Consider the following 27,749-nt stretch of genomic DNA (forward strand, 5'->3'; position numbering starts at 1 on the left):
GAGTAGAGATGGATGGTTATGCATTCTGAATATGTTTGGATTGCTGCAGCTTTGCATCCTGGCCTCCATTTCTTGTGAATACCTTTTAAAAATGCAACACTGGGAAAACTTCTCATTGGCCACTTGAATATTCCAAGTTCTTGGCTCTTTTCATATGAATGTTTTTACATAGGGTTCATGGAGATTAAATAAATTCCAAGACTGGTTCATGTGCCATCAAGTAAAAATGAACTTTGTAATAAGCAGTTTGTATTTTTGGTGCTCAAGCATTACAAGTAAATTATTCTCAGATATGCCGAGTGTAAACTGAGAATATTCATTCACACATGCGAAGGCTATAGACTGCAATTCAAAACTGCAAGGACACAAACACACTTTGGATTCTGCTGCTGCTCAGCTTTTCAGTAGGGCTGGGACTGTCTCTTCTCTTGCCCTCTGCTCTTGCTCTGCTGTGCACTTTCTTGCAGTGCAAACCACCTTTACGGGCTGCAGACATCCCACTCACTTGCTCTGTATTCATTGTGCAGAATGTCAGTGTTGGAATTGTAAAAGGACGAGAGCCCAAGGATCCCGACAGGGGGAGGAATGCAGTCCAAAACCAATGTGGTTGATAAGTGCAAACTCCGGTTTATTAGCAATCCAAAACCACTTATATAGTATACCAGCTTGTTAACTCCTAAGTGGCCTAAAGCTTACCACAGCACATTTCTATTTCTACATAATTGGACTTACATTGGCAAGCCTCCATAGTCATGTTATGATTAAAAGAATTTGGTGTTTACCCCTCCTGTTCCCTGGTTAGCACCTTATCAGGACAGCTGCATCGTTTCAAACTCCCTCTTTATTCCCAGGCTTGTTTCTCACACCAGTGCTTTCTCATGCAGGCAGTTTCTCACACACAGGCCTTTTGCTTCTAGGCCTATTGCTTGTACAATTTTTCTATAGATCCCATAATTCTATCAATGATCCATGCCCCTGATCCTTTAATAATTGCAACAATTCCCCCTTTTTCTTTTTGTACAAGCAATAGTTGATCAGTCACAGATGTAGTGACTTTGTATATTATCCTCTGCAAGCATTGGAAGGCAAGGTGAACACACTATTATTAATAATATTACTAATTCTACAGTAATCAAATGCTACACAAATAAAACTAGCCATGATTTTAAAAGTAATAACTTTAACCATCCCTCTAAGTTGAGACCGTCTTCTTTTTTTTCTGTAATTGCGCAGTTAATTGAAGTAACTCACTTATCTGCTTGTGAAGTAGGAAAAAGTAGTTAGAATGATTTATACAGCACATACCTTGGAGCCTTTCACAGCCGGGGCTGTGAGCTAATGGTAAGAAATCAATGGCTGCTTGATCTTATAATCTTATATGTCTAACACTAATAACATACACACTTAACTTATTGGGCATTTGCAAAGTTATATAAAACTTATCCCTTGTTGGGGAAGATGAAACAGGAAAGCCTTATAAATATGATTGCCTGACAAAAGATTTTGGGAATATGAAAACTATAAGCGACATTGAAATGAAGGCCACCTTTGAGATACCAAGTCTTAGTTACTGAACAACTGGAAAACAATGGTATGACCGACTGAAGGTAATCCCCTCTTGATTGAACAATACCCTCTGCTTGCAGACAGGTCCAAGGGTCAGAGCAGACCCTACTAGCTCAGCAGAAGGGGTCCAAAGAGTAGTTTTTAGGAGTTAAGATGTAACACTCTATGGTAATATAACAATTCTTATAGGCTGTATGTAAATGCTATAGGATTTGTATCTTGTATTAGATTGGTTAGTGGAAATTAGAATATTCAGTACAGAAGATGATTTATTGTATTGTAACCAGGACTTCACAAAACTCCTCTCTACTTACTCCCTTACCCGCTTACTCTCTTACTTACCTCCTCTTCGCTCACTCCACTCTTACCTACTTGCTCTTACTTTTACACTCTTGCTCTCTTGGGCCTGCTCCGAGCTGCAGCTGGCAGCTCTAAGCAGTGCCCCTGTACCCACGCCCTTTGCAATAAACCGCATGTTCCAAGATCTGACTTCAGAGATCTCTCGTCTCCATCCGTCCCGACCGTCCAACCCACCCCAAGCTCCTACAATTCCTCTCCCCGCAAGCAAGTTTAAGCAAAATAACGTAAGCCCTGGCTGCTAAAATACTAGGTAAAAACATAAATGCTAGTTAAATTGACTGCTTTCACTTGACCTAAATGGGCAGACAACTGATTGAAAATGCCTGCTAATGCTCTTGTTTCAAGACAGTTAAAAAACAATTCTTCACTTTACTTCTGTGTTTGGTGTTATACCCAAAAATTTATGTAATATACCCAGAAATTTATGCGACTCTTCTTCTTAATTTTGTCTTTGGAAAGGGTTCCCCGACACGCACCACAAGTCACTAGCAACCATCCAGGGCAGCTGTTAAATTTGCCACAGAGTCTCACTATTTCTCCTGCTACGGAGAGTGGTGAATCTGGCAGGTCCTCAGCTCCTTCACTCAGCCACGTCTGCAGCCTCTTTCAAGGCTCCTCGGGACAGGTCTCAGAGTCCCAGCTGTCGAAGTAGTGGCATCACTTTCCTCAGGAGCTGATGCTGACTGTGCCTTCTTGTTTCAGGGTCTGTAGCATGGCACCACTTTGCTGGGCACAGCTCTGGTTAGTGATGTAGCGATGACTTGTCCCTGTTGTTGCAGGACATTCTGTAGCATTGCAGTCCACGTTCATTCCCAGAGCAGGAACTGTGAAGGGGTTAACAACAACTGTACGATGCTGATGTAATCCTTTGAACACAGGACATCTGCTGTAAAGATAGACTGGAAAATGCTTTGTGTAGATAAGTTAGCAAGCTTTTTGATTACTTGTTGTATCAGTTCTTGGTGTTTCTCCCCATCCCGGGGCCACTTCCGGGCCGCCCCGGCCGGCTTTGGCTTTGCAGGAGACGAAACCGCAGAAGCCGCGCTGCTGCCGGACGTCCCGCTGTTCGGCGGGGGGGGGGGGGGGTGGGGGGGGGGTGGTTTACTCTCTGCCGCTTTTGGAGGGGTTTTAGGACCTCTCTGTTGCTCTGCCGCTTTCGGCAGGACGCCAGGCCCGCCTGCGCCCCGCCCCCTGGGTCGGGTGTCTCTACTTCCACGTTCGCAGCCATTTCTCCCTCAGCCATAGGAGGGGTAATATCCGGCTCTGCCGAGTTTAGCAGCTCCTGCAGTGAGCGGACGCGCGCCGCCGCGTTTTTAACCGGTTTTCTCGCAGCCAGCCCGAAGGACCGTGCTACCCCGGACTCGGCTCCGGTCTCTGCCCGCCGCTCCGTAAGACCCGAGTCTATTTCTTTCCGGGAGTTGCTACAGCCAGCGCTGCCACTGTCTAGAGTCTCTATGGCAGCTACAGCAACTGTATTTTCTGGTTTTATTTCTGCGAGAGTGCTAGTTACTGCTCTCCAGGTGAATTTGAGAGCTTTTGTTTCTTTAGGTTTCTTTTTAAACGATCTTGGATTACCTAGTTCCTTATAAAGGTGCACTTCTTAAAGTCCCCGCTTTTCTAAAAAGCGTAAAAATAAGTCAAGGACCACCTCAGTCTCCGTAACTGCGTCTTTCCGCAAAAAACCGCGTCTCAACCGCAAACCGCGCCCAAACCGCAAACCGCGTCTTACCGCGCTGTCCCTGCTGTTAGGGTCTTGCAGCCTTGCAGGTTTAGCCCTTGTCAGCCGATTCGGCGGACCCCTGATGTCAGGTGGGTCCAGGCTGGGATCAGGCGCCGGCCCGCAGCTGCTGATCCTACGCCCCCGGTCGCTGCTGCCGTGCCGCAGTCGGCTCCCGCCGGGTCAAGAGGAACGGAGTGCCAGTCCGAGTTCGAGTCCTGAGTCCCGAGTTCGAGTCTGAGTCCCGTGTTCCGAGTTCGAGTCTGAGTTCTGTGTTCGGGCGCCAGATGTTGGAATTGTAAAAGGACGAGAGCCCGAGGATCCCGACAGGGGGAGGAATGCAGTCCAAAACCAATGTGGTTGATAAGTGCAAACTCCGGTTTATTAGCAATCCAAAACCACTTATATAGTATTCCAGCTTGTTAACTCCTAAGTGGCCTAAAGCTTACCACAGCACATTTCTATTTCTACATAATTGGACTTACATTGGCAAGCCTCCATAGTCATGTTATGATTAAAAGAATTTGGTGTTTACCCCTCCTGTTCCCTGGTTAGCACCTTATCAGGACAGCTGCATCGTTTCAAACTCCCTCTTTATTCCCAGGCTTGTTTCTCACACCAGTGCTTTCTCATGCAGGCAGTTTCTCACACACAGGCCTTTTGCTTCTAGGCCTATTGCTTGTACAATTTTTCTATAGATCCCATAATTCTATCAATGATCCATGCCCCTGATCCTTTAATAATTGCAACATGTAAGGAAAAGGAAGGATATGCAATCTCCTCCTCAAACTTGCACTGTTATCCTAGCTTAAAAAAAAAAATCTCAAGTCTGTCTTAAACAGGAAAGTTAGTGCCACTTTGGACATTTAAGAAGTTACAGTGACAATTAAATATGCTATAAACTCAGCAGTCCTTGTATTAGAATAAATTAGTTCTGATTTAAAAAAAAATAGATCTTACTAGAATTAGGAAATCTGAAAGATTTCTTGGTTTAGACATGTATTAGTGGTAATGAAAACCACTTCCAAATCAGGATGGACACTTTGTAAGACTTGGCAGGATCCCAGTTGTAAGAAACATTTCCAAACTCAGTTTGGGACAGAAGGAATTCAGATGCTCACTCTTTGCCATTTCTCTTCTGAAAGCAGATAAATTAACAAAGGTTTTTGATGCCAGCAACCCTCAAATCAAGGATGATTGAAAGAAAAAGAATGTAATTTTCTCATCTTTCTTTGACAAGTTTCCAGCAATGTGACAGCATGTGTTGCTTTAATTTATCAGTTTTGATTTTCTGTATCTTTCCTGTGGGACAACTAATGGGGGCAAGTAGGAGGGGAGCTGAGCATTTTTAGCAACAGTAAATAAATGTGGAATGTGACACAGTTGTGTTATGGCACTGTGAAATTTTGTCTACTCTGGTGAAAGCCATCTTATTTCAATGTGGAATGAAGTGCCTGCCTGTTTTTTTATGATTACTGACACTTCAATAATTACTCAGTTGCATTCTCAATTGCAGTATCACTTTTTATTTAATATAGATGGCTTCTTTGCTAGTCATATACTACATTTTTCTGTATAGCACTTAATATTTAGAATAAAATTTCACTCTTTTTGATCTGAGGAGTTTAGTGCAGGGTAGGAAAAGTCCATTGATCTCTATATCTATTTTTCTGGTGAAGGGTAGGGAGCAGTTTATGCTGAATTACCTCATCACATGCTCTGTTCATCCTCTCGCAGTTCTCTGGCACTGCTACTCCAGGGTGGATATTCCATATGGACTGTGCTATTCTTGCTATTCATGGCAAAACAGCTCAACTTGTACACACAGAAAAAGAAGTCTTTTTACAGAGACAGCTGAAAGGGGTCATGCTGTAAACAGGATTTGATCGAAGAACACTGCTAACAAAAATTAAATAGACTACTTCAAAATTATTTCTTGGTAGGATAAAAATGAATGCTTTGAGCTGTAATGATCAGGATTACCTTCAGTCAGTTTTGTTTTCTCATCCTATGACTCAGGTGGCTTTGGTATGCATTTTATCTGCAAAAAGGAAGACCCAGAGATTAGTTTTATTTTGGTGTGTGTAACCTGTGTTGACTTAATTATGGTTCTAAGATCTGGGTTGTTTTTCGCCCAGTGTCTGAAAAGGAAGATTCAGGGTTGGAGAAGGTACTTCCAGGCTTATAAGCCTGTGTACTTACCCATCACAGTAGAATATCCAATGGGAGCCATCAGGTCCCTTTCTTCCTTCCCATCACTTGCTATGAGACCCTTGTAGGGGGCATATGCTAATGCTGTTCAGGTTGTGTGACATGGGAAATACCACCTCTCAAATCATGGATTTAGGTGGCTTTCCCCTGACCAGCTTAAATACAGAAAGCACTGAGAGCAATTAATAGATTTACAAACTTCTAAAGCAAAATGTCCTTTTCAGTTCATGTATATCCCAGTTCATCAATGTACCCAGGCTCATTGTTTTCACCATCAAGAGCATAATTGCTGTTGACTCATATTTCTATTTAACAGAGAATGAAGTTAGAACCCTAGATTGATTTAAGAATTGCTCTAATTTCTTATATTTTCTGGTCTGAGCATCTTATATCCAAAAAATAATAAAAAAAAAGATGTGACTGGCTGTTGCGGTTCATTTACTATAGAAGAGTATGACTTTTTCTTTTCCCTAAGAATTGCACTAACCTACACTTAACTATGTGTCCTGTCATTTGGCTGGGTTGCCTACAGTTGTAAAAAGCACTGGGTATATTTACTTTGGTAGTTGACTTGTCGTCGCCTGTGATCAAACAAATTGCAGTGTATTGATTCAGTTTCACCTGGCCTGGTAAGTGAGTTCTGGAAGAAGCACAGATATTGCCTGCATCCCAGCTTTTTGCAGATGAAGATAAAAGTTGCTTTTTCCTCTCCAAAAACATAACCAGCAAGAGCTTAGTGTTACATGCCATTATAGTAACATTAATGGGATGCAGGGCCAGACAAGTACAGCTATTGTCTGTGCTACACATAAATGTCTTTAATAAGACTCTTGAAAGCTTAGCCAATAAAGACATAAACCTGTTAGTAATTGATATTTATTACATTGTAGTCCTTACAGCAAGATTCACATCAGATAAAAACATTAATTATTAACCCAGCAAACCAAATTGGAAGTGCTTCTGGATATCCATTTTCTGAAAGAGTTGTTTGTACAGAACACCTCTAATCCACTGACAGCCAGCGTAAAATTTCACAAATTCTCTGGAAACGATTGCTGAGGACAGTGCCTTCATGAGCTAGCAGTTCCCAGCTGCCACTTCCAAAACCATGTCTTTAGACAGGTTGTACTATAAATCAAATGGAACAGTTTTACTACAGTGATGTTATTTGCTGTAACTTTATTTAAGTGAAACACAAACTGATGGAGAGTAAAGCCAGGAGTCCAATATATCATAGTTACTTAGTTCCTTTAGTAACACGCATGTTAAGAAGCTTAGATATGGTGGTTTAAGATGTCATACTCCTTCCAGAACTGAGTGCATGGGCTAAAATTTTACTATTCAATATAGCATATATTCCTGGGAAGTAACTAGGAGCTGTATTCAGCTGAACTCCAGCCAAACCTCTAAATCTAATCAGTGGAGCACTTTCAAGTAGAACTTGAGGTCCTTGCCAAAAGTCCCTGAAACTTGTCTATGAAAATGTACTTCAGTGGTAGTTATCAGTTCTTTTAGTATACTGACCTAAATTCATGTGGACAATACTAGATGGTGAGTTCAATTAGGAATTCATTACTATTTACTGATTTTTCGTGTATGAAATACATCTGCAACCTGGGTGAATTTGCAAGAATGATTGAGTATCCTTCATTAATGTATGACTCAATTTTTCTAGAACACAGTAGAGATTCTTGATCATGAAAACAAACCCACGTGTACTTTAGTTGAAATACTCAAATGTTTCAGTCTGGCTACTTACCTGCATGAAAAAATAAGAAAGTCAATCTGGTCTTCCTCACTCATATAGAAACATACAGTAGTGCCTCCAAGGCCATGGTTAGTCTGCCAACATCTCAAAACTGCAATTTTATGTTTTGTCACACCAGCACAGGCTAATACTTTAATTACTCTGCTTCCAGCAGGAAGCAGACAACATGTGAGTGAAATTACATTATGTGCTGGGTGTGAGGAACAGCACAAACTGGAAAGAAGGAAAGAGAGAGGGAAATGAGAGTTTTACCAAACTCAAAAAGCAAGAAGTACCACAAGTCTCAAGAAAAGCAGTAGTTCTTGCCCCCACCCTGTTTTGCATAATAATTCAGATAACTAACTTACCTTGAAAGCTGAAGTCCAAGTCAGATCCTTTGTCAACACTTTTCTTCTCTAGATGAAGTCAGATTTCAGTTAGTCCCCAATGTTAGATAGACATCTTTCAGGAAGTTAATGATAAATAATTCAGAACTACCTCAAGACTAGAATCAGGTATTTCAAAATACCACTGACAGGCAGAGTGTTGAGTCCCAATAACTTCCAGAGAAGTAGAAGGAGTAATGATCTGCACAAAAATGCCTTAAAACAGTTGGGGTTTTAAAATTTGTTTTATAGTTGTTTAATTTAAAAATCATTTTTCAGGACTACAAGTAGACATCTTCAGGAGGTCAGCCAGCATCCAGACTATCAAAGATGTGCAGAAACTACAATCTGGGTAAGCTGTCATAATTTCATTGCCAGTAGTAATGTGAAGGCTTTGTTCATCCTGGTTTTGTTAGTGAAGCAGAAATGCAATTTCTTGCAACTAAGTAATCAAAGCCATTTGTAACATAAAATAATAAGCGCACTAGTACAGAAACCTGAGAGACAGCAACAGGCGCTTAATGCTTACTGAATAGCAAGTCATCTCTTGATGTCACACCAGAGCTCTAAAAAATCTGTAACAGCTAATGAAGTTTGAGTCCAAAATTGTATATTTTTTCGTAAAAATTTGTCGCGATAGAGGGGAAACTCAGACGCTCAATATGAGTGATCAGCAGGAATCCGATTTATTGATTGTACCAGAACTCCTTATACACTAACAATAATAGGCTTTATGCATATTCGTAACGGCGCATTCTAAGTGGTTCACATCGACTAAGCTGATCCTAAAACCCCTCCTTAGTCCCCCTTTCGTGGTCAGCAGTTCTGCTTTTTTCCCTGGCCTTCTAACCACAGATGTTTATTGTTATACTGCCAAAACCTAACCTTTCTGGCTCTGCAAATAAACCCATAGTTCAGCAGTAAGACTCAATGGTGGTTCAGTTATTGAGCAAGATACATGTAATATTCTGTAACTTCAGTTGTTACACAGGATGTGTGGTGCATTGTCTTATGAGACCTTGCTCAGCTAGCTGCCCATTCTCACGTAGCCAGCTTCTCAGATCAGTAAGCTGCAAAGAATCTGTATATCCTGAATCTATATGTCCCTTTTCACATAACCAATCCCTCACAAAAATTTGTATTGAGTTTATGCACTTTACTGTAGTTAAAAAGTCCCTATGTCATCTTGCCTCTGGTTATGGCGAAGAAATATAATTTTACCTAATAATTTATGAAATGTAGTGAAGTAATTTTGAAAGTCACTGACTTCCCTGTGAAGTCATTTTTGAACTGCCTTTATGGGGAGAACCTCTTTTATCAAAATTCATAATGCTCTATGCAAATGAAAAATGAAAAAATAAAATATCAGGAGTTACCAGCAGCAGAAAGCCAAGTGATTTTCTGTTCAAAATGTTGTGAGAAACAGTTTTCAGGGAGTAGGTTAAAGAAAAACATATCATTGAACACCCTTTTTGCTTCTTCTTCTCCTTTTAGGCAAGTCTGTGAATTTTGATAATTATCATGATATCCATATTCCTGCAGTTATCCTGAAGACTTTCTTCAGGGAGCTGCCTCAGCCATTGCTAACATTTGACTGTTACGATCATGTCCTTGGAATCACTCGTGAGTATATATATGTTTGGAAAAATTTATACAGCAGGTTGAACCGGACCTGGCTAATTCAAAATCATAGCTGTTTGTTTGCTAAGCAAGGGGCAGTTGTGGATTTACAATATTATTAATATTTTGCTGCAGCCATGGATGGACAGCCTCATCCTTATCATCTGTACCAGAGCATTGTAGTCAGGGTTGCCAAGGCCCTCTTTGCTTTTTACAAAGTTCGCTGGTTTATTATATATTCTACTGTATTGTTAACAATTGGATCAGACCTCTCATGGTCAGGGCTCCATTTGTATGTCATGGCCCACCAATGAGTGAGTCTCAGTGATACAAGTTGCATCAAAGCAGCTTTAGTTTCAGCAGAAGAATTGTCGAAACAAAAGTTAGATGGTTATATGATATTTATATGGTTATAGATATTTATATGTTTCTTGGGATTTGTTTTTAGGGGGTTTTCTTGGGGTGGTGGTTTTGTTTTTTTTTTTTTTCTTGTTGTTATTTCTGTTTTGTTTTTGTTTTGGGTTGGTTTTTTTTTATTATTTTTTTTTATTTGTTTGGGTTAGTTTGATTTTTTCATTGCAACTATTCCATAGGAAAACATCCTGGGGAATAAAGGATCTAAATCTATGAATTATAAAACATTAATTATGTAGCCTTTGTCAGGAAGTAGGAATTTATAATGCCCTTTAATGCCTGGGGCTGGAACACCTGAGATCCTGGAATATCTGGGAGTTAGCACCTACATATGGAGAATGAGATTTTGCCATCCAGGCTATAGCCAAGCTAGCAGGGAACCCAGGGGGCCTCCAGTCACGAGCATGCATTTTCCAAATGAAGGATTCATCTGTTCACACAATATCTCAGGGCATTCTGAAGAATAGGTCTGTTCACAGGAAGGTGGTAGAAATTGAAGGACTAAGAATAGTCATTCAGAACTAGAAAGAATAGGGGAAATTTGGAAAATGAATGTATAAATGCTAATTTTTACTGAATTAATCTTGTCCTGACTTTCTGAGTGTGATATTTTTACTTTGTGAGAGAGTAAAAAATGTGCACAAGTCTGAAAATAATCTGAGGGCAGTGCATTGTCTAGGAACAGTGGAAGGTTTTGCTTGGCAAAGTGCCTGTGACACATTCATCCCATGTTACTGTTGTTTACTTGTGTTTTCAATTTTGACAAAATATTTTGGAAAGTAGAGTTTAAAAGGATTACTCCTTGGGCTTTCTTGTGGGCATGCAGTGTGATGTCTGCTGTCTTTTACTGATGCTGTGGTGATATTCCAATTTTCAAAGATCTTAAGCTTGAAAGCCAAGCTGGACCACAGCAAAGGTACCTTCTCTGTGAATAAAGTGCAGAAGGAAGATTTGAAAAGGTGTAATCACAGACAGCTGTCTTGGGATGATTTGAAAATTCTCGTTCTGTCTTCTGGAAGAGTGTGTGTGTGTGTGTGTGTTTGTGTGTGTGTGTGTGTTTGTGTGTGTTATGCATCTATTACATATCTTAACCTGAAAACCCAGAAATACTATTCTTTTTTCTGCTTTACAGCAGTCTGAAATGATAGTGAAACTTTTCTATTTACTGTCTTACTTGAATTTTTTTAAGTGTTATTGGTGGGAGATGTGAAATAAATGAGCTGAGTGACAGACTTAAAAATTAATAAAACCTTGAAGTTTATAAAAAGATTATAAGTTTAAGTATAGAAATATTTAAGTATATATAGAGAGAGTACGTATAAATATATAAGCATAAAATATTAAAAGCTTATAAACTTATAAATAAAATAACGTTATAAATGTGATAAATATAATAAACTTATTAAATGTTTATAAACTTATATTAAAACCTTATAAACATAAAAAATTTATAAAAGTTTCATGACCTTTGGTCATGAAAACTGCAAGCAAGATTTCTTTTACCCAGGATTGCTACACTTCCTGCATTATTTATTCCGCAGAAGGCTGACAAAAAAACTTCTTGGGACACAGACTAGTGTGTTTTATAACTGATAGTTTTGCAGTGGGAAAAATGTCACCACAGTTTATCGCAGTAAAGCTTCATGCATTTAGTTCAGTGCTTTAAGAACAGTTAACATGCTGAAATTTTGTACATACACACACATCCATGTGCAGAACTCCCAGGGAGAGAGAGAGAGAAATGCAACAGATGCAGAAAAAGTGGGCTGCTTTAGGTTTGGCATGATTAGCATCATCAGATCTTCCTCCAATTTGGTGTTAAACTTACAGTACTAAAATAATTACAGTATCCCGGGGGAAAAAAAAGAGTCACTTGGTACAGTATTTGAAATATGAATGTCAGTGTAATTCTCACCTGGACTGTCTAGATGATGCAAGAAATTTGGGGTCCAGATCTGGTTTTGCCTATCTGTAGAAATGAACCTGCTTAGGTTCATCTCTAGAAAATTCTCAGCCACTCAGATGGCCATCTCATAAATTCTTTGCCATGACAAAAGAATTTCCTGCAGAGTGACAAAAGTGTTTCTTTTTCAGTTAGTAGATTACCAAAATAGCACTTTGAGCAGGACTATGTCTCAGCAAGAATAAAACCAGACAATAAAAAGTAGATGTCTCAATTCAGTGCATGGAGAGATAATGAGATTCAAATCAAGACCTTTGAAAGTCTTCTCGTGAAAAAAAATATTTTGGCTGTTTCGCTGCATTGAGAAAATACTCTAGACATTAGTCTTAGCCAGATACATAATAATACAAAATGTGACAGAAGCATTCAAAGGAATAACCCTCACTGTCACTGTGGTCGTGGTTAGTAGAGCTGAATTTTGTGGTCAGTCTTTCAGATGGATATAAAGTAATTCCAGCAGATATAAATAAGGTGTTATTTCTTGGTAATATTGTGGTGCTTCAGAGTTAAGAATGACTTTGACATTGCAGGTGTGGAGAGCTGTTTACGAGCCACCAGATGCAAACAAATCATTCAAGGACTTCCTGAACACAATTATGTTGTTCTGAAATATCTGCTATGCTTTCTCCATATGGTATGGGCAAAATTCTCAAAATAATTTTATTTCTAAATCTGCTCCTGTAAATTCAAACTTTAACATCTCCATAGAAGGGAAAACTGAATAGTTTAAATTGTCTGGTGAGGTGGTTGTACAGTACTTGTTAGTAGACGGAACTTGGGGTACAGAACCCTCCAGCTTTGATACGAGTCAGTGATAAGCCATAGTCTGGCCATCCCTTCACCATGAAATTCTTTAGATGTCATGAAAACTACTGTGCACATTTAAATGAACTGTGCTGGCACTGGTATATTTACAAGTCCTGTTCCTTCACTCCACATTCACAATGTATGTTGTTTTTTATTTAGTTTTGTGGGTTTTTTTCCCTATTTTGGTGTGAAAAAAGCATGAAAATAGTGGTTGTGTAATTTTAGGTGCTGGAGAAAACATAGGTGAAATCACCTGTTTTCCCTGAAGTATAGATCTTGGGCAACTAGAACACCAAATAAATTAGTGTTATTTTAGAAAATTATATAAATATTAATAAGCTTTAGAACAACCATCAGAAAAATATTTTGTATTAAATCTTTAAAATAGCATTTTCCTGTTTAAAATAGCCATTCATTACTAGTGTTAAATGAAAAACTTAGAATGCAAGGATTTTGCAAGGATTTTTTAATGTTTCAGGATAAATTTAATCACATGTCTTCTGTCCTACTTTTTGATTTGCTGATCTCTTTTAACCCATTTCTGGAAAATCCATGAGTCTGAGGGTTTGGGGAACATCAGCTGTTGAATAGTTCTACATTCAGCCTTGTGGCATAGTTTGGCTGTGCAGAAAAAGACAGTCACAGGGCTGCACATTTCCCTTCCTTCTACCTTATCCAATGCATCGCCTTTTTCAGACTGCAGTTTTCAAACGTAGGTGCCTGAAATGAAGGGTCGTGGTGTAGCTGACACCTAAAGCAAATGGTCTGGCCTTCAAAAGCCCTAAGAGGCCACCGCAGCAATCATGTCTAGGGAATGATACTGATTTTCACCAGTGAGGTAATTGACCCTCAGTAGCTCTTCTTGAGCTACAGTCATGTTTATCATATTCTAGCCAACAGTGTATTTCAGAAACAAGTGTATTTAATCCCTTTTTCCATCAAAATACTAGCAAAAAGCAAGATTACTGGATAAACACATCACTATAACCAGCAGTTGCTGTAACACTCACGTTTTCATTTACTGTTGTCTAGCTGAACTCTAAAGCTATTAAGGAAGTCCTCATGTCATTTGCTATTATTTTAGCAACTGATATAGCTCCTCAGTGTTATGAATCGCGTAAGTTATGTATCTACTACTTTGTTCCAGTAGTAGATGCATCGTCTTAATGCACTTCTTAAGAGCTGAGCTCTTGATATGTTAAGGAGGTGTGCAAAAGTACCACACAATATTTTCTGTAATTGGGAAATAGAATATAGCATTACTTTTAAGTAGGCCTTGTTATGTCAAGCACAGCATCAAGTGATACTAGTGCTCAGATCTGCAATTTTTGCTGATCTATGGGTTTTCTTCCTTAATGTCTCAGGGTATATTTGCATTTGGAAGGGTCAGGGGAACATGAAACTTTCTCAGAGCTAGAGATTTCTATTCATTGCAGACTGGTGTGCTGCACAAGCTTCCACAATTCATACTTTAACAATAATCCCAGTTTTTATCTGCAAGCACAACCTTCTGCCTTACATATAAGAGGCAATTTAATTCTTCCATGAGCTGAGTCTTGGGTGGTGCAAAAGGTACTTGTAGCAATTTCATAAAGTGGGATGAAATATAATCACTAGATACAGGTTTTGAACACTCCAAGTTTGATACAGGCTTGTGAAAGAAGAAAAAAATATCCCTATTTTCTCTGCAGTCTCAACCCTCTTGCTTAATGAAACAGTGTAATCCAAGAGTGCTACAGCAAGACAGGACAACTTGTACAGAAGTAACAGACTTGAATTTAAAAAATAGGTCCAAGTTCTTTAACTTTAGATTAGTAGTGATTTTGCCAGTAATGAGCCCAGTGGTGAAAGGTATAAACCATCCCATCTCTACTTTGCAGTCCACCTGGCTGCTAGAGAAGGATTTGCAGGGTCTTCTTGAAGCTGCAGTGGACTGAGGTCCATTGGCAGAAATGGGCAACCAGGAGCAAGAGGGCAAAGACAGACCAGTTTTCACAAGCTAGTCCCTGAATAATTCCTGTGAAACATGTCTGTGCTTGCTCAGCTGATTGCAGGAGAGATGAGTGTGCACTAGTGCTTGTGTTGCACAGGCCCTGCATTGCACTGGCAGTGGAGTGGATTTATGAATGCACATGCAAACTTAAAGGGCTCAGAGAAGTCTCCTTGCAAAGAAGAATTCTTGGCAAAGCACTCTGAGGGCTACAGATACCCAGTTCTGAACCCAGAAACCATTTAGAAGAACGCTGTAATTGTATTTTTCCATGACAGTCTAAGGCTAAAGAAGCAGGAGAGTCTGTAGAGGCTTACATTTTCCCTACCTGCTGCTGACTTCTGTCCCTGCAGTCATGCCTCATGTGGGGGAAGAGTGGATGACTTTCCTGAAAGAACCATTGCAAAAACTCGCCGAATTCAAATTGTCAAACCTGGACCAACTAGAAAATGGACAAGGTTTGGGACCCATGAGCTGTGCTTCAGATCTGCAACCAAAGGAGCAAATTTAAAACCAAGTTCAAGCTGGAAAAAATTGCTCTGAATTAATGTTTTGTCTCAACCACTTGTCCAACTGAAAAGTGTAATTACCTTCAATAAAGCTTGAGGGTGGCTGGAGATGATGGGGCATGTTGGGAAGGATTAGATGACTCATGGAGCAGATAGAAGCAGTTGGCACATCTGCAAAGTAGCTGACAGTGGGTGGTAGAAACAAATTTCAAGTCAGTTTGTGGGGGTGTTTTAATATCTAGTAATTTTCTGTTGAAAGTGTTTTGCAGAGTTCCTTTGAGCATTGTAATTGAGCAACCAAAGAGATGGTGATGTTGTTATATTTTTAAAACCTAATAGGGCTGTTTCTACCCTCTGTATTTCACAGTTTAAGTTCATTAGGTAGTGTAATGACTGCTTTACTCCTGTGGTAGCCATGAATCATGGGATCATCAAGGTTGGAAGAGACCTTCAGGATCGAGTCCCACCATCAACACAGCATCACCATAATAACCCCTAAACCATGTCCCAAGTGCCACATCCAGACACCTCTGGAACGCTTTCAGAGATGGTGACTCCACCACCCCCCTGGGCAACTTATTCCAGTGTCTGACCACTGTCAGTCTTTCAGTGAAAAATTATTTTCTAACTGGCACAAATTGAGGCCACTTCTTCTAGTCCTTTTGCTTGAGACATGGCAGAAGAAGCAAACCCCCAGCTGGCTACACCTTCCTGTCAGGGAGTTGTAGAGAGAGAGAAGGGCCCCCTGAGCCTCCTTTTCTCCAGACTGAGCCCCCGCAGCTCCCTCAACTGCTTCTGGTACTCCAGGGCCTTCCCCAGCACCATTCTCTTCTCTGGACACCCTCCAGCCACTCAATGTCTTTCTTGTCATGAGGGTCCAGAACTGCCCTTGGGACTCAAGGTGTGGCCTCAGCAATGCAAGCACAGGGGGACAGTTACTTCCTGGTCCTGTGGCCACACCATGGCTAGGACAGCCCAGGTGCCATTGGCCTCTTGCCCACCTGGGCATACCTGGACTCATATCCAGCTACCTCCTTTTCCCAGATTTCCAGCCCCTCTTCCCCAGCCTGGAGCTGCAGGGGGTTGGTCTGATGCAAGGGCAGGGCCCAGCACTTGGTCTTGTTGAACCTCAGACCACTGTCCTCAGCCCATCCCTCTGCAGAGCTTTCCTGCCCTGCAGCAGATCAACATTCCTGCCCAGTTCAGTGTCTTCTGTGAACTGACTGGGTGTGCATTTAATCCCCTCATCCAGATCATCAGTAAAGAGATTAAACAGGACCTTCCTCAGTACTGAGCCCTGAGGACACCACTTGTGTCCAGCCACCAAATTAATCCATGAGTGTGCTAGGATGAAAGTATGTGGTATCAAAAATCATCATAATTTTCTAGGAGGAGCCGGATATTATTCTGGGATAGCGAACATACATGTTTTGCATTTGGTGATGTGGCACCAAAACTTCAGTGTTTGTTCCCAATGATGATTTTTGCAATATACAAGTTTTATCTCTATAAATTACTTCCTTACAATATAGGCTGTCATTACTTAATAGTTTTTATATATATGTTTCAGTGAAAGGGGGAAAAAACCTAACAAAGTGAAGCTGTGTGATTCTTTGTAGTGATCCTTTCCTATGATGTTCAGATGATTGCTTCAAGGATATGATCTGGGTCTCTGGAAAATTCTGTTAGCTCATTGAATTGACAGAGCATGTATTTTCAATTGAAACAGAGATGATGGTTACTAACTTTGTGATGGAATCAAAGAAGGAGTCAAGGGAGTTAATTCCAAATGCTGAATGTGCCTTTTGTATTTCTTAGGTAGAATGTAGCTTTGGGTTGCAGTTATTCAGAGGGGTAGCCCATGAAGAGGTTGGCTAGCTGCATGCTATCCTTACAGGATCTAGTGATGGAAGAACACATCAGCTGCTTGTGGTGGTGTAGATGGAGTCGATATGTTCATAACCTTTGAGAAAGAAATCTGGCACTGAGAGTAGTGAGAGGGTTGAAACGGTAGGAAGCCTGATTTCTTTGGAAAGGGGTAAAGTCAGTACCAGTAGTGTGGCAAGGTTTCCTTGCTTGCAGCTTTTGGTGAGCCAGTGAAGATTATTGTGTAGAGTTCAGTTGCACACTTTTTCTTGCGTCTACTAAGGAAGGGATTGCTATGTATTTTGGAATGAAGCAACGTTGCCATGTCTCTCTTGAGCTCCTATGTCATCCCCATTAATGACTCACAGATAAGGCTTAGTGAAGCTCTGCCTCAGTTGGTAAAATCACTGTTTCATTTTATCTTCAGGATTTTCTCTAAGAGGACATGTTGTGTTGTGGGTATTTTTGTTGATTATTTCAATGTTGACTGTCTCCTTGAAATGTTTATAGAGTGGTTGCAGGTGGGGAGACATGGTATAATCTTGGAGTTGGGAAAATTCTTTGAAATAGTTAACGTGAAGAGAAAAAATTAAATCTAGCTCTACAGCAAGTCACAGTGGTACTGCTTTGAGCTGAAATATTGGCCTTCCAAAGCAACATCCGGATTAAGATGTGTATATTTCAAGTAGTGCTTGAAGAAGCTCCTTGTCTCGGTTTTGAAAGACAGGTGTCTGCTAAGGAAGGCAGAAGCCCCCCTTGAAGTGGCAGATATAACCCCTTTTCCCTCCAAGTTATTATATTTTGAAATCAAGGGCCTTTAGGCAAAGATGTGGGAAATAGGAATAACAGTTCTTTACTATATATATATATATATATATAAGTATATATATATAACCAGTCAAACAAAACAACAACAACTATGGCAGTAACAGCAAACACAAACCCAGTCCCAGCCTTCTCGGCTGTCAGGCCCTTTTCCCCTCGGGTGCAGTTCCGCTCGCAGCCGGCAGGGGCGCTGGCGGCTCCCGGTGAGCAGGGCAGGTGCGATGGTTCCCCCGCGGCTGCAGGGGGCGCTCCGGAGCGAGCTCGGGAAACACGCGGCACCGGTGGCCTGGGATCCCGGGAAGGGATGGAACAAAGGCTTCACAAACCCCTGGGCAGCCGATCCTGGACTCTCAGGAACAGCAGGCTGGAACGGCAGGCGGGAACAGCAGGCTGGAACGGCAGGATAGAACGGCAGGCTAGAGCGGCAGGCTAGAGCGGCAGGCTGGAGCAGCAGGGACGAACGCAAATCCCGGGTGGCAGGCGAGATGTATCCAGATGGGAGAACCCCACGGATGCCCAGGCAGGCAGGGCGAGCAGGGCTACAGCGTAGCGAAAGCTCGAAGCAGCAGCAGCGGGGCAGGGCAGCCACAGCTTGGCCTCCAGCAGGGCAGGGAAAGCGGCTTTTGGGGTCCCGGCGTTGTTTCCAGCAGGAAGAGAAGAACGGCCAAAAAGAAAGAAACAGCAGCTCCTTTCTCTGCAGCTTCTCTCTCCGGACGCTCAGAGCGAACTGACCCCACACCCAGGTGTAAACAAAGGAGTAGCCAGGCCCGCCCCACTCTCTTTTTGTCTTTCTTAAGTACAGCTATTTGTCCCCTAGCAACATGCATATGGGAGAAAATTCCTTTAACAGGAAAAAAACTAAGACTAAACTAAAACCCCAACATTATCCACCCCGAATTTTTCCCATACTAACATGTTACATGAAACAACTTTTTTTTAACCATATAAATCTATGCATTACCCAAATTATATACAAATATACATGCTGATACTGATACAAGTGCAGAGCCATGGGTAGTTCACCCTAAAACAAGGTCCCCTTGAGGTAAGCATCAGGTCTCTCCATCCTTTTGCATCACCCACCAGGTGCAACCTGGTCCCTGAGCAAAAACGACCCCACGGATGGGTTTGTCTTTGCTCAAGGCAGACTTTACCCAAACAGTTTTTCCAAGCATACCTCTCATGTGCACCACTGGAACCTTATCCCCATCTGTTGTTTGTAGGGGTTCGGATTGGGCAGGGCCTGCTCGGTTGGTGGAGCCTCGGGTGTTAACTAACCAGGTGGCTCTTGCTAAATGCATCTCCCAGTTTTTGAAAGTCCCCCCACCCAGTGCCTTCAAGGTGGTTTTAAGCAGTCCATTTCACCACTCAACCTTCCCAGCTGCTGGTGCATGGTAGGGGATGTGGTACACCCACTCAATGCCATGTTCTCTAGCCCAGGTGTTTATAAGGCTGTTCTTGAAATGAGTCCCATTGTCAGACTCGATTCTCTCAGGGGTGCCATGCCTCCAAAGGACTTGCTTTTCCAGGCCCAGGATGGTGTTCCGGGCAGTAGCATGAGGCACAGGATAGGTCTCCAGCCGTCCAGTGGTGGCTTCTACCATTGTGAGCACATAGCGCTTGCCTTGGCGGGTTTGAAGCAGTGTGATGTAATCAATCTGCCAGGCCTCCCCATACTTGTATTTGGACCATCGCCCACCGTACCACAGAGGCTTCACCTGCTTGGCCTGCTTGATCGCAGCGCATGTCTCACAATCATGGATAACCTGGGAGATACTGTCCATGGTTAGATCCACCCCTCGGTCTCGTGCCCACTTATAGGTGGCATCTCTGCCCTGATGACCTGAGGCATCATGGGCCCATCGAGCTAAGAACAGTTCTCCTTTATGTTGCCAATCCAAGTCTATCTGGTACACCTCTATTTTCGCAGCCTGATCTGTTTGTTGTTACGATGTTCTTCATTAGCCCGGCTCTTGGGAATGTGAGCATCTACATGACGGACCTTCACGGATAGCTTCTCTACCCGAGTGGCAATGTCTTTCCACTCTTCAGCAGCCCAGATTGGTTTTCCTCTGCGCTGCCAGTTTGCCTTATTCCACCTTTCCAGCCAACCCCACAGAGCATTGGCTACCATCCATGAATCAGTGTAGAGGTAGAGCTTTGGCCACTTCTCTCTTTCAGCTATGTCCAGAGCTAATTGGACAGCTTTGAGCTCAGCAAATTGGCTCGATCCACCTTCACCTTCAGTAGCCTGTGCAACTTGTCGTGTGGGGCTCCATACAGCGGCTTTCCATTTCCGGCTAGCGCCTACAATTCGGCAGGAACCATCAGTGAAGAGGGCGTATTGTCTTTCACTCTCTGGTAGCTCGTTATATGGTGGGGCTTCTTCGGCACGTGTCACCTGCTCCTCTTCTTCTTCAGAAGATAACCCAAAAGTCTCACCTTCCGGCCAGTTCGTAATTATTTCCAAGATCCCAGGGCGACTTGGGTTTCCAATTCGGGCGCGCTGCGTGATGAGGGCAATCCATTTGCTCCAAGTAGCGTCGGTGGCATGATGCGTGGAGGGAACCTTTCCTTTGAACATCCACCCCAGCACCGGTAGTCGGGGTGCCAGGAGGAGTTGTGCCTCTGTGCCGATTACTTCTGAGGCAGCCTGGACTCCTTCATAAGCTGCCAGGATTTCCTTCTCTGTGGGAGTGTAGTTGGCTTCAGATCCTCTGTAGCTTCAGCTCCAGAATCCCAGTGGTCGGCCCCGAGTCTCACCAGGCACCTTCTGCCAGAGGCTCCAGGACAGACCATTGTTCCCGGCTGCAGAGTAGAGCACGTTCTTCACCTCTGGTCCTGTCCTGACTGGGCCAAGGGCTACGGCGTGAGCAATTTCCTGCTTGATCTGGGCGAAGGCTTGCTGCTGTTCAGGGCCCCAGTGGAAATCATTCTTCTTGCGGGTAACCAGGTAGAGAGGACTCACGATCTGGCTGTACTCGGGAATGTGCATCCTCCAGAAACCTATAGCGCCTAGGAAAGCTTGTGTTTCCTTCTTGTTGGTCGGTGGAGACATTGCTGTGATCTTATTGATGACCTCAGTGGGAATCTGACGCCGTCCATCTTGCCACTTTACTCCCAGGAACTGGATCTCTCGGGCAGGTCCCTTGACCTTGCTCTTCTTGATGGCAAAACCAGCTCGCAGGAGAATTTGAATTATTCTCTCTCCTTTCTCAAACACTTCGGTCGCGGTGTTCCCCCACACAATGATGTCATCAATGTACTGCAGATGTTCTGGAGCCTCACCCTTTTCTAGTGCAGTCTGGATCAGTCCATGACAGATGGTGGGACTGTGCTTCCACCCCTGGGGCAGTCGGTTCCAGGTGTACTGCACGCCCCTCCAGGTGAAGGCAAACTGAGGCCTGCACTCTGCTGCCAGAGGAATGGAGAAAAACGCATTGGCAATGTCAATAGTGGCGTACCACTTCACTGCTTTGGACTCCAGCTCGTACTGGAGCTCCAACATGTCCGGCACGGCAGCGCTCAATGGTGGAGTCACTTCATTCAAGGCACAATAGTCCACAGTCAGTCTCCATTCCCCATCAGACTTGCGCACAGGCCAGATGGGGCTGTTGAAGGGTGAGTGGGTCTTGCTGACCACCCCTTGACTCTCCAGCTCGCGGATCATCTTGTGGATGGGGATCACAGCATCTCGATTTGTCCGATACTGCCGGCAGTGCACTGTCGAGGTGGCAATTGGCACTCGTTGCTCTTCCACTTTCAGGAGCCCAACTGCAGAAGGATTCTCAGATAGTCCAGACAGGGTGTTCAATTGCCTAATGCCCTCGGCCTCCACAGCAGCAATCCCAAATGCCCACCTGAGTCCTTTTGGGTCTTTGTAATAGCCATTCCGGAGGAAGTCTATGCCCAGAATACACGGGGCCTCTGGGCCGGTCACAATCGGATGCTTTTGCCACTCCTTCCCAGTCAGGCTCACCTCAGCTTCCAAAAGGGTCAACTGCTGTGATCCCTCGGTCACCCCAGCGATGGATACAGGTTCTGCCCCCACATGTCCCGATGGCATTAAAGTACACTGTGCCCCAGTATCAACCAATGCATCATATTTTTGTAGCTCTGATGTGCCAGGCCATCGGATCCACACCGTCCAGAAAACTCGGTTCTCCCGTGCCTCTTCCTGGCTAGAGGCAGGGCCCCTCTAGCCCTGGTTATCATTCTTTCCCTGGGTGTACATGCTCAAGGTACCTTCAAGGGGATCCGACATATCATCCTCCCTTCTGTAATACCTGGCAGCTCGGTCACGGGAGGCTGAGGCTACTTTCACCTTAGCGGAACCCCCTCGGTTAGTGCCTCCCTCCTTGAGTTCACGCACCTGCGCTGCCAGGACAGAGGTGGGTTTCCCATCCCACCTTCTCATGTCTTCCCCATGCTCACACAGGAAAAACCACAGCTCAGCTCGTGGGGTGTACCCTCTCTCTCTAGCAGGGGGACAAAGGGCTCTGACTTGGGGGCCTGTGACTCGCACTGGTGCCACACTGACCCTCCTCATCTCCTCCCTCATTTCCTCCCTCATTTCCTCCCTCATTTCCTCCCTCATCTCCTTCATCTCCTCTTTGAGGTCCTGGACCACAGCAGAGACATGAGCTTTCAGCAGGCCATTGATCATGCTGTCATAATGCCTGAGCTTGCTGGCTACAGAGCCCACGGTTTCTCGGGTATTGTCAGCATCAATCGTTGCAATGAAGGTGGTGTATTGTGATGGCCCCAGCCTTGCCAGGTTCCACATCATCTGTCCTGTGCACCTGACCTTATCGGGGTCATTATCATGCTGTCCATCCCTCCCAAAGAGTACCTCTAATATTGCCACCTCTCTTAGCTGTTGGATCCCTTGCTCGAGTGTCTTCCACTGCATTCTATGATGATACTCCTGCATTCTTTCTTTGTGAATGAACCTTTCTCTCACACTCGTTAAGAGCCGCTCCCAGAAAGAAAGGGGCCCTGGCTCCCTCACAAATACCTGGTCCACACCTGGGTCCTGGGTCAATGATCCCAGATACCTTGCCTCACCACTATCCAGTTGCACACTTGTGCCCATAAGGTCCCAAACCCAAAGCAGCCAGGTGGTATAAGGCTCATGCCCCCTTCGCACAATGTCGTTTCGCATAGCACGGAGACTGTCGTGCGACAGGGACTCAGTGATGATTTCTGGCTCTGGCTCTCCTGCTGGTTGTGAGGGCCCTGGTTGCCCATCATCATTAACTGGTCGTACTGATTTGGTCTTACACTTCCTCCTTTGCACAGGGGCGACTGCTGCTGGCTGTGGTTGTCCTTGTGGTTCAGCTGAAGCCTGGACGGTTGTAACATCCGTGGGTTCCACTGCTGCACCATCGGACTCACCCTCTTTGGGGCAGGGAGAGGGTTTTTCACTAGCTGAGGAGGTGTATTCCCTTAGCAATTGGCATATCTCCTGGCGCACCTGGCCCATCTCCTGGCGCATCTCCTGGCGCACCTGGCCCATCTCCTGGCATATCCCCTGGCGCACCTGACCTATCTCTTGGCACATCTCTTGCATCCCTTTTGCCAGTACCCCCACCCAGTTTGGGTAGTCCATTTCTGAGGTGGACTGTTGGGCGGTATCAGTATGTGGGGTGGGGTCTCTAGTGTCTGGGGCTGCATCAGGCTCTGGGGTAGGATCTCTAGTGTCTGGGGCCGTGCCAGGTTCTGGGGCAGGATAGGGCTCTGGGGTAGGAACTCTACTCTCTGGGGCCATGTCAGGTTCTGGGGCAGGATCTCTAGTCTCTGGGGCTGGTGTCCGGGTAGATATCCAAGCCAATCTCAACTTATCCTTGAGTGCTAAATAGAGTAGGCCTTACAGCAGCAGATGGTTAGTATTCAGAGGGAATTTAAACCCTTCGAAAATTGATGGGGTGGGCCCGAAGAACTGGTTGAGGGGTTGGGGGAAAACTTCCCCTGGTGTCATTTCCTCACAGAAGGTACCATTGTTAACATAACCCCAAAAACATGTGCTCAGTGTGTGATAGCCGTTTATCCATGTGCCCACATTCCGGAGGAAGTTAAAAACCCATGAATTCCTCACCTTCTCGACCCATAACACAAGCTGGATAACAGCAATGGTAGCCTTAGTCAGAGGACCCATATTCAAGTAAGGAGCTGCAAAGGGGAAGAATATAGCCACGGCCACATGCCACCCGAACCAGGGTAAACTAGACCACATAGTGCAGCCTAACAAGGTTCCTATATCTGGCACACAAAATAAAGTTATCCAAGAACTGTTATTCCTTTTTTTCACCTCTCTCTCTTAATGCCCTCAGGCCCCACATTGGGCGCCAAGATCTGTCTCGGTTTTGAAAGACAGGTGTCTGCTAAGGAAGGCAGAAGCCCCCCTTGAAGTGGCAGATATAACCCCTTTTCCCTCCAAGTTATTATATTTTGAAATCAAGGGCCTTTAGGCAAAGATGTGGGAAATAGGAATAACAGTTCTTTACTATATATATATATATATATATATATATATATATATATATATGTATATAACCAGTCAAACAAAACAACAACAGTAACTATGGCAGTAACAGCACACACAAACCCAGTCCCACCCTTCTCGGCTGTCGGGCCCTTTCCCCTCGGGTGCAGTTCCGCTCGCAGCCGGCAGGGGCGCTGGCGGCTCCCGGTGAGCAGGGCAGGTGCGATGGTTCCCCCGCGGCTGCAGGGGGCGCTCCGGAGCGAGCTCGGGGAGCACGCGGCACCGGTGGCCTGGGATCCCGGGAAGGGATGGAACAAAGAAGCTTCACAAACTCCTGGGCAGCCGATCCTGGACTCTCAGGAACAGCAGGCTGGAACGGCAGGCGGGAACAGCAGGCTGGAACGGCAGGATAGAACGGCAGGCTAGAGCGGCAGGCTAGAGCGGCAGGCTGGAGCAGCAGGGACGAACGCAAATCCCGGGTGGCAGGCGAGATGTATCCAGATGGGAGAACCCCACGGATGCCCAGGCAGGCAGGGCGAGCAGAGCTACAGCGTAGCGAAAGCTCGAAGCAGCAGCAGCGGGGCAGGGCAGCCACAGCTTGGCCTCCAGCAGGGCAGGGAAAGCGGCTTTTGGGGTCCCGGCGTTGTTTCCAGCAGGAAGAGAAGAACGGCCAAAAAGAAAGAAGCAGCAGCTCCTTTCTCTGCAGCTTCTCTCTCCGGACACTCAGAGCGAACTGACCCCACACCCAGGTGTAAACAAAGGAGTAGCCAGGCCCGCCCCACTCTCTTTTTGTCTTTCTTAAGTACAGCTATTTGTCCCCTAGCAACATGCATATGGGAGAAAATTCCTTTAACAGGAAAAAAACTAAGACTAAACTAAAACCCCAACATTCCTGTATACAACTTGTGGGTGAAAGGTGTCAGGAGCCCCAAAAACTGGGTGAATACAACTGCAACAGGTTTGGCTCCTTCCAGCCTCCACTGTCCTCCAGTACTATACCACATGCTCTTTGTGCCATTCCAGACTACCTGGCCTATGTACACTTAAGGTACTGTCTTGGGATGACTTTATGATGTGTATCCCATACTGCTGTTCTATGCCCAGAAATTAATTTTGTGCCTTTCTATGCCTTTAAACTGAGCCTGAGAAGAGAAAAAACCCGACCAAAACTTTCAAAGCAGTTTTGCAGTTTGTTTTCATGTTCCAAGGACACAGAGATACAGATTCCTCTTGCTGCTAACAGCAGCGGAGGGAGTGGGGGGAAGCACCCTGGCTTGCTTTCTTTCCAGCCAGCTTTCGGCCAGGTTTTCAGCTCCTTTTCCTCCAGAAAGTTGAACTTTGTTTCCCTGGGGCTCCGATTTTTCCCTTCTTCTCTGCTGGATGGTTTCAACATCAGAATACATTGGGAGGACTTTCCACCAAGGCCTTGGCCCTGGAGGTGGGCCCACCACCCCGTCCCAATGACAAGGAGGGGGAGAGAGAGACTACAGAAGGACTCTGAAATTTTCCCAGGTTTCTCTCAGCAGAGAGAGAGGTTTTATTATTTAGCATCATTATCCTTTTCCTGTGTATTTGTTAAATAAATAGTTTTTATCTCTTTCAGTTTCCTTTGAGGAAAATTTATTTTTTTCCTGAACCTGGTGGGGGGGAGGGGTGGTTGTAACCTGCTTTCTATCAGAGGATATTTTCCTCCAAATTTGCCCGAACCGGCACAGGTACCTTTCTTAGGGTACAGCTCTTCCTCGTGCTATAGAAAATACAGTGTGATGGGCTGTAGCTCTCATGATATTTTAGAGACTTTCCACTGAAAGAACCACCAAAACATAATTTGTCCATGATCCCCAGTGTACAATATTACAGAGTAAATGCAGCCTGTATAAGCCACCAAGGGCTAGAAAGCAGCCCCCAGCCTTGTCATATTTCTTAGTAAACAAACACCATTTCATTGTCCAGCTACCTTCAGGGTAATACCTAGTTCTGTGTCTCCTTGTTAACAGAGTGCTCCTTGTTCTTATCATTTTCCCTCATCAGTTATTTTGGCACTAGCTTAGTTTTTGCTACATTGCTATGGTATGAAGGCCTCTTGTTTGAGCTGATGTCATCTGAAGCAGATTATATTCCTTTATGCTGTTTTTCCCCATCCCAGCAGAGATAACAATAGATTCTATGATAGAAAGATTGAAAACAATTAATTTTCTAGCACAAGGAAAAAATTCAGCCTTTTTGCTTGACCTTGTGTTATACTCAAAGGACACAGCCTCCAGTGCCCTCATTGCTCTGGGGTGCCTTGTCAGCCCTGAGGGTAAGAAACCAGTGATGTATGCATGGCCAGGGTCTGCTCCTCTTATTGGTTCCTCCTCCATATAGGATCATGTTTTGTCTCTTGTCTCCTGTCTGCATATACCTATTCATGTTTATGTTTTGCCAGGTTTCACAGGAGAGCATCCATAGCAGAATGACAGCATCCAGCCTGGCCTGTGTCTTTGGTTTGAATTTGATCTGGCCATTGAAAGGAACCACCTCCCTGAGCGCTCTGGTACCCGTGAATCTCCTCACTGAACTGCTGATAGGTTTCTACATGAATATATTCAATTCCCGAACAGTGCCTGGTGAGATCTTGCCTTAATGCTCTCAGAAGGGAAAATGGAATAAGGCTGCCTGAGGGAAAGGTCTCTTGGATGAGACCTCTGTATTTAGGGCTCTCCTGCAAAAAAAAATTTCAACATGGAGTAAAGTTTCTGTATCTTTCCAAATACCAAAGATGTTGGGAGAAGACTGGTGTCACATATATTCCCATCACATGGGGAGAATATCAATGTGAACATTCAAAGACACATAGATCAAAGTGAATCCACTTGCTAAACTTCAGCAGCTGACAAAAATTGATATGTTAAAAAACCCTGTAGATACAAAAATGCTGCTAGCAAGGATTTTCTTGCTATTTTCTAAGTCCGTGAGAGACTTTTCTCTCACGCAGAAGAGGTAGCAGGGAATGTAAACAACCAAGCCACCTGCAACCTTGGAAAGTCTTGTTTATGATATAGTGGAAAAATATTTTGACAATGGATGTTTTAGGATTTTAGCCAATCACCCCCAAGGGGTGGCTGATCCTTTGTCCAATTAGGCTATGAAGAAAAAAGTCTATAAAAGAGTTTGTAAAATAATTAAATCAATCAATCTTGCTGCACAATTCCTGCCTGTTGGATCTTCTCTCCTCCTCCTCCTCCCTATGGCTGCGGGACACGGTGATATACCCTAGTGCCCAGGCCTGTGGTAATATTTGG

At 44.0% G+C, this 27,749-nt stretch overlaps 1 protein-coding gene across 1 annotated transcript in view; it reads left to right on the plus strand.

Annotated features, from left to right (window-relative positions):
* Positions 1–27,358, plus strand: part of ARHGAP8 (Rho GTPase activating protein 8) — a gene marked incomplete at its 5' end in the record, with an annotated part of 68,286 nt that extends 40,928 nt beyond the window's left edge. Inside the window, 5 exon segments of the mRNA XM_082280266.1 lie at positions 8,267–8,327; positions 8,329–8,339; positions 9,482–9,610; positions 12,515–12,618; positions 26,894–27,358. Coding sequence (XP_082136392.1) covers positions 8,267–8,327; positions 8,329–8,339; positions 9,482–9,610; positions 12,515–12,618; positions 26,894–27,091 — 503 coding nt within the window. The 3' untranslated portion in view covers positions 27,092–27,358.
* Between the last annotated feature and the right edge of the window lie 391 nt (positions 27,359–27,749).

The sequence above is a fragment of the Coloeus monedula genome, assembly GCF_965178545.1.
Source record: "Coloeus monedula genome assembly, chromosome: 4".
Taxonomy (NCBI): Eukaryota; Metazoa; Chordata; class Aves; order Passeriformes; family Corvidae; genus Coloeus; species Coloeus monedula.